General features: G+C 35.9%; 1 protein-coding gene across 3 annotated transcripts in view; it reads left to right on the top strand.

Annotated features, from left to right (window-relative positions):
• Positions 1-665: 665 nt before the first annotated feature.
• BTBD9 (BTB domain containing 9) overlaps positions 666-19257 on the top strand; it is a 126422-nt gene continuing 107830 nt past the window's right edge. The window contains exons 1-7 of one of the 3 annotated variants that reach the window (XM_084515042.1): positions 666-780; positions 2314-2466; positions 8473-8683; positions 9835-10198; positions 11943-12207; positions 14499-14718; positions 18355-18474. In XM_084515042.1, coding sequence (XP_084371168.1) covers positions 2385-2466; positions 8473-8683; positions 9835-10198; positions 11943-12207; positions 14499-14718; positions 18355-18474 — 1262 coding nt within the window. In that variant the 5' untranslated portion in view covers positions 666-780; positions 2314-2384. Of the gene's footprint in view, positions 781-897; positions 1023-1086; positions 1246-2313; positions 2467-8472; positions 8684-9834; positions 10199-11942; positions 12208-14498; positions 14719-18354; positions 18475-19257 lie in introns of those variants that run through there. The other 2 variants (XM_084515043.1, XM_084515044.1) reach the window with 2 other exon arrangements.

Below are 19257 nucleotides of genomic sequence, written 5' to 3'. Positions count from 1 at the left end.
AAAGCGGGATAGGTTGTAAGTTGCGTGAATAAGTCAAAGGGTGTGCACATGTAGTTCAGTAGTAACTCCATGAGAAGCAGGAGGCTGTGTCGGAGGGAGGTTCTCTGCTTAGCACTCAAAGATTGCTTCAGATGTGGCTGCTGATCTTGTGGCTGCTGATCTTGGGATGACCCTTTAATTTAATTTATATGCATGTGTCAGTATAAACAATGCAATAGATAATGAAATAATAAAGAGGATAGCACAAAAAACGATGTAATTGCAGAAATAGCATGAAGTGGGCAAGGTACATTTTTTTTTTTTTTAATTAGGGGAAAAAACAAAAAACAACTGTTTCTTGACATATTGTGAACTATTTAAAAGCAGTGGTGCCAGCTATGAAAGCCAAGACGGAGGTGCACTTTAATGCCAGGAGCAGGCTGAAAAGAATCGACGTGCAGATTTTAAACGTGCAATCGTCTGAAAACGCTGGGGGCTCTCACTGATGACAGACTGCGGCATTTTTACATCTTCCGAGCTCACTTTTACGGAACAAAGCGTGGAATCTGGGCGCTTCAGGCTCTGGGGCGCAGCCCGACCCTACCGCCCGCGCCCTGAGGCGCCCGGGGGTCTCCCGAGCGCCCCTCCCGCTGCCCCGGCGGCGGGCGAACCCCGCGCATGCGCCCCGCGGGCGGCCCCGCCTCAGCACGGAGGAGGCCGGCGGCTGTTGCTAAGTGACGTCAAGGCGCCCGGTGGCGTCACGACGGCGGCGGGGTGGAGGCCCGCTCGGTGCCGGGGCCGGTGAGTCCTGGGGGGGGGGAAGGGGGCGGCGGGGCCGGGTCGGGGCCCGGGGGCGCCTCCTGCGTGCGGAGCGCTGGGGCCGCGCGGAGCGCAGGCTGGGGCCGTGCCCCCCCCGAGGCTCGTCGGGCGGCCGCACGCCTCCCAGGGCTCCGCTCTGGCTTTTTATTCCCCCCTCCCGGTAATTAGGTCGGCGTATCGCGGCGCGGTGTTGCCGGGGTCGTGCTGCGAGGCTCCTGTGGCAGGTCAGGCGCTGCCGTGCCCGTGCCTGTGGCGGGGAGGTTGTTGTCACGTTATCACGTCAAAAGGCAGTGAGGCCACCCGGGTGTTACTCGCTCTGCGCAGAGCCTGCCCAAAGCCCTGCGCTGGCGTGGCTCCGTGTTGTGGTGCGGGTTTTAGGGTTTAATCCGGGCCTTCCCTCAGCGCGGATGCGTTTGATATGTCCCTTCGGACAAGTCCGTAACTCAGGTGCACAAAGTGTACTGCTCCGTCAGAGATTGTGCCTCGATATTTACGTTTTTAACCCCCCCCACCCCCCCAGTTTTCATAATTTGCTCTTGAGTACGTCTTGACAATACAAGACACTTCATTAACACACAATACTTATGGGAATAAATATATACATAGCCTTGTTATTCTCCAAAAATAGGAGAACTTCTTTGTCATACCTATTTTCAAGTTGCTGGATGGAGGTGTGGTTACTTTCCTGTTCAAGAGACTACCTAAAAATACTTTTTCCTTCTCTTCCCTTGTTCCCCTTAAACACGCTTTAGGGAAGATTGCTGTCTCTTATGTGAAAATTCATAGGTCAAGGTGTCATCTAGTTAGCAATTTAAATACAGTTCATCTTTCCTGCTGGCAGGTATGAGAATAACAGCAATAGTTCATACTGCTGAGATAAAAACATTGTGTCAGTTTTGTTTACTTTTTTTTGTTTACAGCGTCAGTTTTTGTTTACAGAAATATACAGGCTTCATTTGTTTATTTCCTCATTCTACAGTTTTGTTTTCCTGTTTATAAGAATAAAGGCTTGCCCAGGAGAAGGATCTGCCACTGCCTAAAATAGTGTAAAACACCAACCAAGCGAACAAAAAAAACAAGCCTGCCCACCACCTTAGGCTAGGCAAGACCACTTACAGAGATTTGGATGTGTAGGGAGTGAAACGTGCATGATACGCTTTGTATAGATGCAGTTTAATTAGGACACCCACATGGTAGAACTCTGCGCTCAGGGATGCTGATGTTTCAGCAAGAGCCTTAGTGAAATATTTGTGCGTTACAATGAACAAATTAATGACAACTCTTACCTTTTTTTTTGGTGACAGTTAAAAGAAAAAAAAAATCAAATGATGACTTATAAAAAAAATAATTCTAATATAACGATATAATGTTATTAGAGCACTTCCCATAGAATGGAGGGATTCTTAAAATTTATTTCCACAAAATTTTCAACTGAGAAATGTGCATTTCAGTCGATTTCTGCTGTAGCCGTGTGCTACCTGTTTTTAATGGTATATATTTTATGCGTTGTTACAGGAATATGGTATTCAGCTGGATGTTTCTGAACAGCATTTCTATGAGCTTGGTGTTCAATCTATCAGTTCAGAATGGCAAAGAACCCTAATTTTCAGGAAGTTGGTCATCTGCCAGCAGGCTACGTCCACTGTAGATCTTCAGAGACTTTTACTGGTGAGTGTACTGATGTATTTGCTTGAGATTTTTAGTTTAAGGGTTTAGTTACATGCTATTTTAACTGTCACATCATGTGTATTAATATTGATTTCATACGTGTATTAATAAATCATCCGTTCCTAGTATATTGTTCTTTGTACATAGCTAAACTTATTCCTGCTGTTCTGTCAAAGGAATACCTTTCTGAGCAGAAAGTAAAACATTAGCACTACAATGCTTAAGAACGGGAATGTGCTTGCAGATGACTACTGCGTAAGTTTACGTATGTCTGAAGACACAGCACTTTCAGTACTACATTTTTATTTATAATGCTGTCATTGAGTTACATGGTAAATAGAGTTAACATCAGACGGTTTTGTTTTTCTGTTTTTTAAAGTTCTTTCGCAACAGAAGGGTTGGTGATAACTGTTATGAAAATTCCATGTACTTGTTTTTTCTTATTTTGTATCTGTGAATTCATGCTACGTGGATTATATTATTGTATTTGCGCATATTGGATAAATAGGACCAATCAGTTCCTCAGATATGCAGAGGTAGTTATTAATATGACATCAAGAAGCTTGTTGGTGGTGATGGTTTTAGATTAAAGTTAGAATTTACTTTTTTAATGACTATGCATTGTGGAGGTCTCCTACAGACCGTGCAATTCCAGTAAAAGCATTAGTGTGATATATTGATTTAGTTAGCATCTTTTTTTTTTTTTTTTCTCAGTGCTTTGAAGCAGTTATCACTGGGAGCTGTTCATGTATAAGTCAATGTGATCTAATGCATTGCTGTAGGTCAAATTTTAACTTTTTTTTTCTTTCTTTCTGTGTTACTATGACTGTTACATACAAGTAAGACTTTCTGTGAAATACCATGGAGCTATGTTTATGAAACGCCTAATCAAGAAAATTGGGGACATTTGAGAATCAGTTAATTGATGGTGTTCAAAATTAGAGGAAGACTTTCTCCTTAAAGATCATTTTGAGTAAAACTTTTTTTTTTGCAGTGCTCTTTTTTTTTTTTTTTTTTTTTTTTTAACATTAGGGAGGCATTCATATAAAAGCAGTAACTTTTTTTTTTCTCTGGTGCCTCATATTGTAGATGGTAGCTTGACTCTCATATGGACAATCCCAGAGCTCTGTAGAACAAAGACTTCCATATTATTAGAAATATTATATAGAAGTAAAAGGATTAAAAGTATAGAAAATTAATGTTAGAGAACAAATACTATTTTCCTCCGATGTATAATTTGGCTTGTGCTGCAGTACTGAATTGCTTTTTCCTTGATGGAACAGAGTAAATTAATGATATTTGTAACTAAATTCTAAATGTCAATGCTTCTCTTTTTTAAAAGTCTTGATTAAAATTAAAAACTATAAAAAATCCCCCAAACAGTTGTAGCTGAACATTATTGCATATCAATCCTTTCACCTGTTGTGAAGCTGAAGGAAATGGTGACCAGGCTTTCGTGGTGTTATGGGTTTGCATCAAACCATAAAACTTTGTTTTACTCTTGGTGCTTGTGAACACTTCACAAGAGCAAACTTAGAATTCTTCCCAACCTCTGTGTCCTTCAACCAGAACAGTTTTACTTTTAGAACTTTTTTTTTTTCCCCTTTTTGTTACATTTTTCACTCGGTCACCATTGTTACTGTTATTCAGAAGTACAAAGGAGCTTCTGTAGCAAGGGTTCTGACAGTGTCTAAGTATTTACTTGTGTTTTCCTCACTCTATATTGAAATATGTACAAACAACAACAAACTTTTTCCTGAGATGTTAGTTTGTTGCACCTGAAGTACTGAGAACAAAAATAGTTTGTAGAAATTGTGATTAAAATAGTGTGGTTTTTTTGTTGTTTTTTTTTTTCCCCCCCCTGGAATTTTGTTAAAACATAGCAGAGTACTTTATGAAGGAATGAATCAGCTCAGAACTGTCACGATTCCTATTTCTAGAAACAATAGCAGTGTAAGAGTTTTATATTTAAAAAAAAATCCCTTTGTGTAATTCCAACAAGAACTGTATTATGTAGGTATAGGTGATAAAGGAATTGTTTTTCAGGGGTATAATTATTTTCTCTGTGTTTATAATCCAGATTTATTTCATAACACTTTCTATTCTGTCATTTTTTCTGTCTACTTGCTATTTTGTTTTCTGTAGATTTTTTCTATAAACTTCCAGTAGGTATATTACTTACATATATTTCTTTACTGTTTTATATATAAAATAAAAAATTCCAACTTATTCATGGACAATTTCTTAAATGCCCTTTTCTGTGCTGTATAAAATCATTTCTTCCTTTTTTTTTTTTTTTTTTTCTCAATGAAAGCAGCACTGTGTTGCAGAGGGCTGTCTTTTGTAACAGCCCAAATGGGGCGGGAAAGTGACTTAGTGCTGATCTTTATCGCAGTTCTGGTTCAAGAGTAGTTTAGTAAAGAAGTCACTGTGTTTTTTTTCGTTGCTGCATTTTGTAGCTCACGTTATTGTATGCTATAACATGTTACAGATCATTTACTGAAAAGAGTTTTTTCTAACGTTGACACGCTGTATATAATATTGCATTGTGAAAAATGTGGCCCAGTATTTATTACATAGTCTTACTATTGAAGATGGCAACCAAGAAGAGGCTCTTCCATTTGGGTTTGGATAGCAGAGGTTATACCTTACTGACTTCACAGGCACCATTTAAGATTGGTGCAGATTTAATAGCTCCTCAGATTTACCGAGGAGAATGCTATACTTATTTCTGTGGCATGAACAAAGCTGCAGCAGCTGATTCCTGAACCATCTGATTAGCTTTTAATAGCTACTGGAAATAGGTTATGGTGCTGGCAGGACATTTGTAAATGGCTTAGCCTTTTATCTGCAGTTAGTTAAATGTTCTTCTTTGACCACTGGGAAGAGCAAATACCTGAATTCTCTGATTGGGGTGTAAATGATTATAGAAGATGCCAGAGAGATCATCATAAAGGGTTTTGCTAAGCTGCAGGCAGCTTCTGCCTTTTTTTATTCTATTTAAAACTTTGAATTGCTGGTTGTAATATTTAGCTCTACAGGTAAGCGATGAGCTCATCGCAATTTGCCACAACCAAACCAGTATATTACTATTTACTTCCTCAAATGAGAATTGTGCAGATGGCTTCAAGAGTTGACTGAATTAATACCGCTAAGTAATCCAGGCTGGGAAGCTCTGGAGTCATGTACTATTTAGTTCTACATTTTGAAGACATGACTGCTCTCACAGTGCTGCTTGCTTTGCAGGTGAAACTTGCAATAGAAATTTGTAGTAGGCTGAGTAAATGAATTTTAATTCTTCCTCATACTAGTGTTACCCACCAAAAGCATCTAAGTCACGTACACAGCTTTCATAGACTTGCCAGTTTTCAACCGTTTGGGTCACTCAAGCATTTGAAGGGTTCCTCAGCCAGAGGCTCATAGCCACTGTTTGAGTCCCATATTCCCAGTGACCAGTTTGAAACTGGTAATTCAGAATAATACCAGCAATTTGGAGAGTGTTGAACATCTGTGAAACAAACTTGTCTTGCAGCTGACACAAAAGGACTTCTCAATTTCTGCTTTCATCACTTGATCTAGTCCCAGGTCTCCGTGTTCATAAAGACTGTCATCGTGGGATTATTAGCAAGTGTCCCTGGTTCAGACTTGGCGCACTTATTCTTGTGTATTTTTGTTTAGAGGTAGGGTTATATACTCTTGGGAGAGAAGTGTTCTTTTGATTTTATTTGTTTACCTGAAATGGGAACAGTTTTCCCTTGAACTTTTCACCCTTTTGGCACATGACAACATCCACAGCTACAGCAGGCAAAGTTAGTGTGCAACTGATGGTTTTCCTGTATTTTTTGTAGTCTCTCAGACAGTATCTGGTCTTAATTTTACAGAAAAAAAAAAAAGGGTGAATGAAGACAGCAATAAATTAGACTGTAGAGTAAGTGGAAGTAAAATAGATTTTAAAACCCAAATGTACCTTAAGTGTCTTAAATGAATTTCCCTAATTAATCAGAAGTGGAACTGGCAAAAGAGAGAGAGTACATTTTGCTTGATAATGTGCATGTAACTCGCATGTAATTGGATTGCCTGGCTATTGTGCATAACAATGAAGATCAAGAACAGCAATTACAGACTTGTAAGGTACAGAAGTCTTGAAGGACTATGGAGGCTTTAGATTTGCAACTGAGTACCAAATGTATTCTTTTGTTTGCTCCTTTATTGTAGTAAAAGGTTTTACATTTTGAGGGCATTTAAATTTCAGTGTAGCCTCTAAACTCTCACATAATTATGTTGTGATAAAGGCTGTTGCTAGTTGCAGCTCGATTGATGTGAATTAAATTAATCTTGCTTGATACAAGCAAACATTGCTGGAAGTGGATCTGTTGTGTAAATGCGTTCATTACAGTGTTGCCTTAGCTAATTTAACCAGTGCAAATCAGTGCAAACCAGTACAGACAATCTGTTGTTATGACAGGAGAAAAAACAAACACACAAAACAATTAAAAAATCCCACCTAATTTACTTGTATGTTAGATAGCAGAGTAACTTCCTGCAGTGTTGTTGTGTTATCATGGTTAGATGGCTTCTCAGGTGCAGTGCTGGTTTTGCACTGTGATGTCTCCATGGGCGTGCAGCTTCAAATTGCAGAGGGAGCCTGAGGAAAGCTGAGGTCTGCTCCCACTCTGGCTGTCATCTGTATCAGCTATTTAGTATGCTGTATTTTTCTCCAGTCTGACTTTCTACTGCTTTTTCTGGTTTAGTTTAGAGCTCTTCGGGATGGTGTTTCCATGGTATCTTGATTTTGGGTTAGGTGTTTCCAGGTGTTATGGAGGTGCAAATAATATTTAACCCTATATACATGTACATCTATTTCCCTTTCCTTCTTCCATAGGAGTGACTGGGGACAGATGTGTATTTTCTAATTATACTTTTAAAATACAGCTAAAAATGCATTCCTGTCATGAGTTTTTCACTTAATACGTTAGCTGTGTTCAGGGTATGTGTTCATTTTCCTGCACACTGTCTTTCTTCAGCACTAAGTATATGCCCGTTTTGAAAAGTGGTCAGTCACTGGAGCACAGAAAGTGTCACTGAAAATACAGGTGGTTATTACCTGAAACAGGTAACCTTTTTATTTAAAAGGAATCTGAGGTATAACAATAGAAGCTGATTTAAGACCTAAATTCTCCTGTGGATACTCTTGCCATTGCGTCTGTGGAAAGCCTGCAGAAAGGTTGCAGAAATAAGCCAAAAATAACATCAAGACTAAAACCTCTTGTGAATTAAGTAGCAGCAAAACAATTCCATAGAATTGTATTGTTTTATAAATTAGTAAAGTTTCCTACATTTATAACTCAGAGGTATTTGAGGTTTAATTGGTTTAATTTTCTTTAAGAGATCAAGAAGGCATCAAGAAAACTGAGTAGAAAGAATAAGAAAAATGTACATTGTAAAGCTTTGCTTTTTGACAGACTTCATCCATTAATAGTTACAAGTTATCCCCAATTCTTCATTTTCTCCCAGTTCTGCAAGAATGGGTTATAAACACTGCTGGTTTATAAATTTTACTTATTATAAACTCACTGATTTTAGTAGAGACTTCAGAGTTAAGACTAAGATTAATTGGTCAAATAATTTATTTCTCTTTAATTATGTGCATTTTAATTCAGACAAAAATTGGTTTCTAATGGTAATTGCAATTAAAATTGTTTAATTTTTAATTAAATTAATTTTTAATTCATTTTTTGAAGGTTTTTTTTTAAGTAAATGGCTTGACAAAAGAGCAAGGTGATGGAATTCTCTGTTTTTTTTTTTATTTTTTTTTTTTTATGAACAGAATTGTTGATTCAAGCTGCACTAAGTCCTGTCATAAATGAACTTCAATTGAAAACCTCTTTGTTTCATTTTCATTGTAATATATGGGAACTTACACTTTTTCATAATTGCAGCTTGGTCTTTGCCATTTCTAAATATTTGTGCTCTTTATACTCCTAGTTGTTTTCTTTTTCTCTTCAGGCTACCAATATCCCCATCCCTCAAAGATGAGTAACAGCCATCCACTTCGTCCTTACACAGCTGTGGGTGAGATTGACCATGTTCACATTCTGTCAGAGCATATCGGTGCTCTGATGAATGGGGAAGAATATAGCGACGTTACCTTTATAGTGGAAAAGAAACGTTTTCCAGCACACAGAGTGATCCTGGCTGCTAGGTGCCATTATTTCAGGTGAAGTACAGCTTTTTGGCAGGCTCGCAGGAAATTTTCATGCAGATAAGATAAACATTGTTTCTCTATGAACTTTTCAGCATGTAATCATCTGTCCATTGAGTGTGACCTTTTCTCTGTGAATGTTTCCAAGCACTTCAAATCATTGTGTCCAGATATAAAAAGATAAATACCATGTCATGATGTTATTCTTTTGACCTTCATTAAATTGGACTTTGAAGTTATTTTCACAAATTCAAGAGAAAGGTAACTTCTGGAACAGAAAATTCTACGGTAAAATTGTTTTGATTTCTCAGAGCATGGATAGCATGCTTCTGTGAAATACATTAATTAGAAAGTTTACTTTTGACACATTTAAATTAAGTATTTAAAAAGGTCTGGTTGATTCAGGTTAGAATATTTATTTGTAAACTAGGAATAGTACTAAACCAGCTTTTTTAAAGAGCTGGGCATTTTTCAATCTAAACGGAATTAGATTCACTTCCTGATGATCTTTTTCCTGTTAGTTTTGTCAGAGGGATAAGTTAATAACTAAACCAAGACTGAATGCAAATTGTTTTCAAACTGTGTATCACACTTAAAACAATTCAGCATACCCACATTTTTTTTTTATTATTATTTTTTATTTTTCTCAAGATTCAGGACATCATCAGGGTTGCCATGTGTTGGTTTTAGCAAATCTTAGGATTTTTGATCCTTTATTCCTTACTGTAATCTGTCAATGTTTTTATGGTGATGAACTCATTGTTTCACTTGTTTTTTCTGCATTTTTTTTCTTTAACACTGATAGCACTATATTAAAAAAACAAATCTGCAACAAAATAATTCTAGCTAAATGGTAACTGAATTTCTGCTTTGTGAACTATTGCTCAAAACAGAGAGAGAGCAAGTGTTCTCTAGGATAAAAGCATGATGCATTAGACTATTATTCTGTTCCTGTGCAGCTGCTTTCAGAGTAGAACTGCACTTTAAATGCCAAGCATAAGGCTTTTTCTTTTGTAGTTTCTTAATGTGCATCTCCATTCCATCCCCTCTGTTGTAACTTGTCATTTTCTTTCTCTTTCTATTTTTATCTGCTTTTTCTTTTTTTCTTTGTTAGTCATGCAGATATTATCAGGATATAAGTTTCTCAAATTTTATCTTTCTTATAGAGCATTATTGTATGGTGGAATGAGAGAATCTCAGCCTGAAGCAGAAATTCCTCTTCAGGACACCACTGCAGAAGCATTTACCATGCTATTGAAGTATATTTACACTGGTCGTGCTACACTACGAGATGAGAAAGAGGAAGTTCTCCTAGACTTCCTAAGCCTGGCACATAAATATGGGTTTCCAGAACTGGAAGATTCCACATCTGAGTATCTTTGCACCATACTTAATATTCAGAATGTCTGTATGACGTTTGATGTTGCTAGTCTTTATTCTCTTCCAAAATTAACTTTTATGTGCTGTATGTTCATGGATAGAAATGCCCAGGAGGTGCTCTCCAGTGAAGGCTTCCTGTCACTTTCTAAGGTATATCTTTTGTTCGTATTTTTTTTCCCAGGAATGTTAATTTTAATCTGTATACACTTCTTGATAAAATACTAATGGGGGTATAAAATACAAGCTTATAGGTTTGATAACAGGTGACACGTTATACTAGTGAAATTGAAGCAGTTGGAAGTATTCAAGGCAAGGTGAGGTGAAAATCCTGATGACCTTTTCTGAACTTTTTAGGTACTTAATTCTGACAAGTCAGTATAGCTAAATATGAGAATATTTTACTAAGTGGGAACAGGTAACTTAATCTTATCTTCTTGGTTTTAATCAGTCCTTGAAGTAATATCACTTGGTTTCTGAATAATCTTGTGGTTATTAAGTAAAGATAAGATAGCAGAAGGTATTCCATTCTGTTAATTTCTTGATACAGGCAGTCTCTGTGATGGGTGATTTCCTACAGTGTAAGCTAGAGTTTCGTGGGGGTTGGTATGATTTATCATTGTCAAGTTCTGATATCATGTAATAAGATGGTGTTGTAGGGTGTGGGTTTTGCTGTTGTTTTTTATATGTAGTATTTATTCTTGTTAGATGCATAAATATTTGCTGGAGTCAGGTGATCCTATGCTACTGAATTTTTCCACTTGCTCTGGAATAGCCTTTGAGCTGGATATAATAGTGGTAAAGTGTTTTCAAGTGGTGAAGCAGCAGAGCATCTTGAATGAATGATAGTTTAATTTTATTTTTAAAAAGAAGAAAGTGTTATAAGTATTAGTGGAAAAGCTGTGATGGGTCTGTTCCCTGAACAAGTACAAGACATTCTGCTCTGCTGACTAACTTACTAGCTGTGTAGGGAAAAGATACGTTTCCCCTGCTGTATTCTGTCACATGCAGTTTATTAAATCTGAGCTCTTAGAGTATATTTTCAATTTAAAAAAAAAAAAAAAAAAAAAAGCAGATGTCATTTATTAGGAAACATGTACTTTCTAAAATCTTTATCACAGCCAATCCTGGCATGTAAGAGATGTAAGAGAGACTTGTCCTTTTCTGAGGCAGACTCCTTAATTATTGTGCTTGCTAAATGAAAATCAAAAACCATTCAGTTCTTTTTGTTCTCATTATACTATTTGTTGGTTATTTGTATGAATAAGGGTCAGTCAGGTTTTTACTTGATGATACCAAGTTGGTCCCAGGAGAGAGGGGCAGGGAAAAAAAAAAAGCTCAGGTAGTTAAAATAGTTTAAAAAGGTGACTCCAAGCCACAGCTGATTTTTTTGCATCTGTTACCTTAGTCAGCCTAAGCTTAAAGGAATGCTTTGAACCATACTACTAAACCCCCGAATGAGTTCTTATATTCCTAATTATCATATATTAAATTATATACCTTAATTTAAGTTGGAATAAAATTGATTTGAATAGTTTTTCCTTTATCTTATTTCTCATAGTGGATTAGTATTATTTCTTAATATATACATAAGAAACTAAAACAAGCCGTAAATGCAGTACTGAAACTGAAGATTTAGTCTAGTTGAGGAGTTCTGTTAGTGCAGTTACTATAGACTAATAAAATGTTTTTGTGTCTGTGTGTTTGTGTATTTTGAATCTGAGAAACAAGATTCAAATTCAGGAATTTTTAGGGACTTATTGTTCTATTGTGGGCTTACTGTTTCAAGTAGTCACGCCTTTTTAATAAGTACAAGATAAATGATCCATTAAATTTTAAAAATAAATAAATAAAGTATCTTAAAATACAGCTGTTTTTTGTTTGATTTCTTTTCCAGGCTGCTCTTCTAAGTATTGTATTGAGGGACTCTTTTGCAGCTCCTGAGAAGGATATTTTCCAAGCCTTGATGAATTGGTGTAAACATAACCCCAAGGAAAACCATGCTGAAATTATGCAAGCCGTGCGTTTGCCACTAATGAGTCTAACAGAACTGCTAAATGTTGTAAGACCTTCTGGACTGTTGTCACCAGATGCCATCCTAGATGCCATTAAGATTCGTTCTGAGAGTCGGGACATGGACCTCAACTACAGGGGCATGTTAAGTAAGCATCTTTTTTTTTTCTTCTTCTCTCTTATTTAGTGATTGATGGACTATAGTTGTCTGGATGATGTGGTTAATGTGTTCTTTGAGTTTTTGCCTATTGCTGTATGTTTTTAAAAGGCTTGCGTAATGAAATGTCTTGTTATGTAACATTCTTGACTTTGTTGTTCCTCAAATAGGAAATAATATTAGTCAGCATATTTTCTTTTTTTTTTTTTTTGCCTTGGGTATTGCTCAAACATGTACATTGTTATAAAAATGTATTTTTCTTGAGGAAATAGTATTTTAATAGAAAATCCTTTGCAAAAACAATAAACAAGAATGCTTTGGCTGTGGGCTGTATGGAATTTCAATGATTTTATGTTGATGCTGACTTGTTTTCTAGGTCATTAAAATTTTCATACATCTTTTCTCCAGTGTTTTTGATTTTTCTGTTATTTTTTATGTATTTGCCCAAATAATCTAAAAAGGTCTTCCAAATTGTGTAAGGGAAGTATAAAAAGCATGAGAAGCCTTTTGTTTGACTTCTTATCCATGCTGTCTATTAATTCAACAGGAATATGTGATGCTGAGCTTTTTAAAAGTACTATTACTTTGCATACAACATGGGATGTATAGAAAGTATTTGTCCCACAACAAAGAATAGCATTAAATATTCTTTGACAGCCTGCACTGTAGTCTGTCAGTCATTCAGGATGAGCCCTGAAAAAGAGAACTGATTTTTTAGCACTGCATCTTCCCTTAGAAGTTAGATATTAATATTTAAAAATCTGAGTTAATATTAGGATACTGTAAAAATCCTATGGTATGGGACGTTCTGTTGACAGTCTATTAGATAAATTTTATAAAGTTAAATGGTGTCTCCTGACTTCTTTTTCTGCTTCCTTACATCTCAATAATGTGTTCCTAATCTCAGAATTTCTAGCTTTGTCAAAATCACAGCTTTATAAAGAATTGAATTTCTATGTTGTTTTAATACTAGTTCAAACTCTTGGGACTTTCTCTGTTTGTGGAAACATTGATGGTTACTTGCAATTTCATAGTTGTATATTAGTGCATTTGATGTTTTTATGTAGTAGTAATAAAATACAGTTAAAGTTTTATCACCTCAAATCCTGTTCTTTAGATAACAGAAATAACGTTCTGTTAGAATTCATACTTCTCTTCCCAACGTGCTTCAAGTTCAGGGCAGAGTTTCATTTATTTAATTTTTTAACACTGAGATCCTGGCTTCCAGGTTCTGTCCTGAAACAAAAGTGTTAACAATGTCTTTTTAACAGGGTGTTTCATCAGTGTGGTGTTTTGTAGTAGAGTTAGGGATTGTTATCCCCAGTTGTCTTGATGGGAGATTTGTTTCTAGGATAAACATGTTTATTACTCTGAAATGCAGGCATAAAAGGCTTGCTTTAATGTGTTAGTTCAAAGCCTAAGAAGCCAGTAGGAAATTTCACATGAACTTCACTAGTCTTTTGGTCAGGTTCATTTAGCTTTGCAGAGTACTGGGAGCTTGTATAGATATCAAAATAGCTTGAGATATACTCTATATACCACTCTGCATATTCCATCAGCTATACCTCTCTGCACATTCATAATTCCTCCATGTCTTTAATGTGGTTTTAGTTTCCTTTTCCCCCTACTGTCTTCCCTTCTTCCTCTCCCCTTCCCCCCCCCAAAAAAAAAAAAAGAGAGAGAGAGAGAGAAGGGGATCAAAAAAGGGATCAAATGTGATGAGAGGTGTAGTGAAAGGCTTACTATGAGAGAAACTAAATAGACCAAAAATTTCAAACCAGAAGGAAAGTGACAGTTGACTAAGGAAGGCATGCAAGAATTCTGTAAAATCATGAAAGGCACTAAGCATATAGGGACTATGTAGTAGTAAATGATCACTACTTTTACCATGCAAGGACTAGGTGGCATCAAATTAAATGGAAGAACAAAAAATTCTAAAATGTGTTTTCAAAATGTATAATTACGTTGTGGTCATAATTCTACGTTATAGGATTGTAAAATAAAACAGCTTTTATTAAGGCAGTGAAAATAATTTGTGAAGTATACTATTCTTGGCTGGAAACTGAGCTGTGGAGTGCTGGAAGCAATGGATTTACAGGGGAGGTTTTACTTTGCACTGGCTCTGGTTTTTTCTTCTTTCCTTGAGCATGTGTTTGTAGCCAGCATTGGAGAAACGATACGGGCAATAAATCTTCATTCCGACCTAATACAGTTGATGTTCAGAAGATCTGATTTGCATGATGAGAGTATAAGTACTAAGCAGTTATTTCTGTTTCTTCTTAGTACCAGGAGAAAATATCGCAACAATGAAGTATGGAGCCCAGGTTGTAAAAGGGGAGCTGAAGTCTGCTTTATTAGATGGGGACACTCAGAACTATGACTTGGATCATGGCTTTTCTCGACACCCAATCGATGATGACTGCCGTTCTGGTATTGAAATTAAACTAGGCCAGCCATCAATAATCAACCACATACGAATACTGCTGTGGGACAGAGATAGTCGGTAGGTGCCAAGCTAACATAAAAAAGGAAGGTGATGCTTTTTTTTTTTTTTTTGATAACATATAAATGCAAATTATTCATAAATGTTTTATAGAAACAGCATGATACAGTGTTGGAGATGGCAGTGACAGGTTTTATTTGAAAAGGCTGGTTTTTAAATAGAGTTTTAGTTACACTACAGACTTTATTTTGCAAGACTAAAGTGTCTCGTAATACTTCAGTGTGTTCTCAGTGTTCTCATTAAATATTTTATATCACTATTGAAAGCTTACATTGTTTAAATAGTTTTAATTAATAATACTTTAATTAACACCTTTAATTTGCTTTTCTATTTGCCATTTAATATCCACTAGCTCTAATTCATGCCACTTAACTCTAATTCTTTTGCAGAATATTTTCAGATATTATGTCCTAGACACTAAAAGAATGTTTGTTTAAAGTTTTTCAATATCAAAATTGTTAAGAAATACCATATTTTCAACAATAAATCAGAGAATAAAAAATTATTTAGAATAGAATTTGCCTGCTAACTGCAGTAGTTAGTGAAAGCCACTTTGTAGTGGAACTGGTGAAGTATGAATTATCATGGATGCCTTAGCCAATTTATGCTCAGCTTCTTTAGGTTATTATGGGACGCATGAAAGATCAAATTATGTGTACTTCAACAAATGAATGACTATTTAAGTAGTAAAAAGAATATTTCAAGGCTCTTTTTATCTCACAAAAGTAATATATTCATTTTATAACATGCCATCACCAAAATTTTGCAATTTAGAAGACATCTCATGCAGGTATTTATAAGCAGTTTTCTATTTAAATGAAAACAAAAGCTGAAACTATTTATACTTTACCACCTATACTTTACCACCTTTCTGATAAGAGGTTGATTTTTTTGTAATTTCAAATTAACAGTTTAGAATTGCAAAACAGTTATATTTTGTTTTCTTAACTAAGCTGTGTTATTTTAGAACAGGAGGCATTCTACAGATTTTTATTTTTACTTTTTTTGTAAATTAAAATTTATTTAAAATATGAATTACAGTTATTAATCATTCAAAACAAGCTGCATTAACTTACAGCGATTTATTTATTTGAAGTTCTGATTCAGTTCAGCTGAAACTTGCACTTCTCTTTTCCTTTTGGAAAGACTGAAAATTGAACTTTCAAAGGCCCAAGGTACAACTTCACACAATATTAAACTATTTGTCACAGAAGATCAACTAAGAAAACCAAGTATTTAATAAAATTTTAAAAAATATTAGAGCTATTAATAATGAGTAGTTCTCTTGCAATTTTCAGAAAGCTTGTAACTGGTAAGATGCCCCTCATCTGCAAGGCATATATCAGCTAGCAGCTGATAAAACTCAGGGTGGAAAAAGACTTTGGAAAACTTATAAAGGGTGGCTTTTTTTTTTTCCCCTGCTGCTTAGTGTCACGTGACACCTCTGAACTTTGTAGAGCAAACCATTGTTGGTGGCAGAGTTGGACAAGATGAACCTCTTTTTGTCTTCATAAAATACTGAGGCTACAGTGGTTTACTGATTTCATATCTAGTTTGTGTTATCCTGTGTGGTTGTTCGTTTTTTTTTTTTTTTTTTTTTTCCCTGTGGTAAATCTCTTATTGGGCTTTCTCTTGCTTCTTATTAGGTAGGATACCTGAATTGTCTTTTTTGTGTGTTTGTTGTTGTTTTCTTCCAGTAGCTCAACTGTCTTAAGATAAATGCAAAAGGAAGCATGTATAGTACTGTGTCCAATTGTGGGCTGTGTCCAGTATATTGTTAATATACTGGAGTGAGTCCAGCAGAAGGGCACCAAGATGATAAGGGTTTGAGCATGTGATGTACAAGGAGATCCTGAGAGAACTTCTTCCATTTTGAGAAGAAGAGGAGGGATGTTATTGCTGTCTTCACCTTTTTAATATAGGAATATAGGGCTAGGCTCTTCTCACAACTGTGTGCTGAGAAAAGGCAGTGGACACGAGCAGCAGTGAGGGAAATTCCTATTAAACATTAGGAAAAAAAATCATAATGAGGGTAGTTAAACTTGGGAAGGGTTTGCACAGAGAAGTTCTGGATGTCAGTCCTTACATGTATGCAGAAATTAACCAGCCAAGACTGTAAGTAACCCACGCTGTTTGGCATTGCTTTGGCTGTAGGGTTGGGAAAAATTCTAGAGATCCCTTCCAACCTTTTTTTTTTTTTTTTTTTTTTTTTTTTTTTTTGAGAATTGCCAGCCTCTCATCTACATCTTTCTCATGGGATACATAAATATCCTTCTTAAGGAGATGTTTTAGCAACTGTACAAGTTTACTGTGGCTTCTTGTTGAACATCTTTTTAAACTACTCATTAACTTCAACTGTCTCTGTAAAGCTTTAGCCTATTGGATATCTTTATATAGTGTACATTCGTAATAAAAATAAATACTTGCATGTTTTGCATCTATAATTTAGAGGTGTTATTAACGGATGAATCTTAGATATAAAAGTGCAAAGGAGACTAGCTGTACAAATTATCTGCAAAAAAAATAGCCATCTTTAAGAAAAGATAAGGCATTTTTTAGATAATTTTTGTTTGCTTAGAACCTTGACCCCCCCCCCCCCCAAAAAAAAAAAAAAAAAAGAAAAAGAAATTTTGTATATTGGTTACAAATGTACATTATTCTGGTGATAGTGGTGTGAGAACTCTAAATTCTCATCACACAGTACGTAGAAAAGTCTTTTGGATCTCACTGCTCAAACTCTGAAATGCTGAAACGTAGTTTGGTCAAGTATACACAGGCTGGTAATAATCATGTTGCTGAAACACAGTGTGTTTATATGGGTTGTGAGTATTACGCATCTGATTACTATGGATGTGAAAGCTGATTATGAGTTGACATCTTAAAGACCTTTCTAGGTGCATAAATTGAAACTAAATGTTATCTAGAGGAGAGTTTAAAACATAATACGTGAGGCAACCGCCACTCTAAGCCCCCGTGGGGGGGGGGGAGGGGAAGATTAGTAATTGAAAGTAAATATAAACAAGAGGAACACACATTGTGTTGTAGATATTTTTTGTTTTTATTTTTGATGAGGTAATTTTGGGGTGTATAAATGATGCATCACTGGCTTAACAATGTATCATAAACAGCTGGGATGGTCAAAAGTGGTCAAGAAGAGCTTGAGTGAGAAAAAGATTATGCCACAAAGTAAAATAGTCCTCTTCAAGTAAAACATTTCAATTTGCTAAATCTTTTTGGATTTTCTTCATTCATATGGCAATAGAAATACCTTCATCACTGGTGTTTTAGATTTATTCTGTGAAGAAAGAATACAAATTAGTATTTTATGGCTAAACATGACTGAATTTGAAAGTTTTGATTGCATTTTTTGAGAGGTGAGGGTCTTATTTGATTACAGCAGATTGTGGATGTTGGGATGTTTTAAGTCATTCTGAAAACAGCTCTAAATATAACTGCATGTGAATTTATTTTCAAAGCTAGTTTGGAATAGGAATCTTTCTTAGAGACTTTAGACATAGGACTGTGGGTAGCCTTCTTTTCAGCACAATTAAAAATTGAGAAGAAATTGTAGAAGTTAATACCTAATATGTGACTGCTTGTATTCTAACCATTTTTTTTATTCCTGACAATCCAAAGGTCTTACTCCTACTACATTGAAGTGTCCATGGACGAGTTAGACTGGATTCGAGTTATCGATCACTCTAAATACCTTTGTCGGTCCTGGCAGAGCCTGTATTTTCCTGCCCGTGTCTGCAGGTTAGTTCATCAATGTAACATTGCATGGCTGTCATTCGATAATGTAGACAGCAGAATAAGTTGCTGGATTTTGCTGCTATATTATGTATTTCTGATGGTGTATGGTATACACAACTTTCATAAGCTGTCAAAAAAAAAAATCCCAACACTTGTCTGTCTTGCTTTTTAATATAAATAGTTGATAAATTACAGGCATCCTGTTTTGAAAACTATGATTCTTCTACCTCTGGCCTTGTATCAATTTTTTCTTCTTACTCTCTTCTTTTTTTTAATTATTATTTTGAGTCATACTCTCTTCCTCTTGCAGCTGCATTCTGACAACAGTGATTTTTTTTTTTTTCACTTGGCAGTCAAGGAATGATGTTTACTACCGATTTTTTTTTTTTTTAATGGTTTTAAATGCTTGCTATACAACTTGGAAATGTATTTTCTATATTTTACATGTTTTCTGTTGTTGCACTGAAAGAGTATGAAAGTTATGAAAGTGAGAAAGAGGAAAGTTAAGATTAAGGAGGTTTGAGCAACGATATGTGTAAAACAAAGCAGCTTGGTGGGCTTAATCGTTATTGAGGTGATGATGTCCTTTTGTTGGAGGTGCTGGTAATTCTGGAAAAAGCTTGTGATCACACTGAAGCTCTCCTATCCAAAAATTGTATTGAACTTGTTAACAGAGAAACCGTAATCTGTAGATTCCAGAGATGTTATGATCACTATGCTTTGTATCATAGACCCAGTGTTGTAGTGATTAGTCTGTAGACACAGGTGTCTTAATCATTTAGCAAT

This window comes from Aythya ferina, assembly GCF_964211825.1.
Source record: "Aythya ferina genome assembly, chromosome: 3".
In the NCBI taxonomy this organism is placed as follows: Eukaryota; Metazoa; Chordata; class Aves; order Anseriformes; family Anatidae; genus Aythya; species Aythya ferina.
Note: the sequence above shows the minus strand (reverse complement) of the source record. Positions and strands in the feature narration are given on the sequence as shown.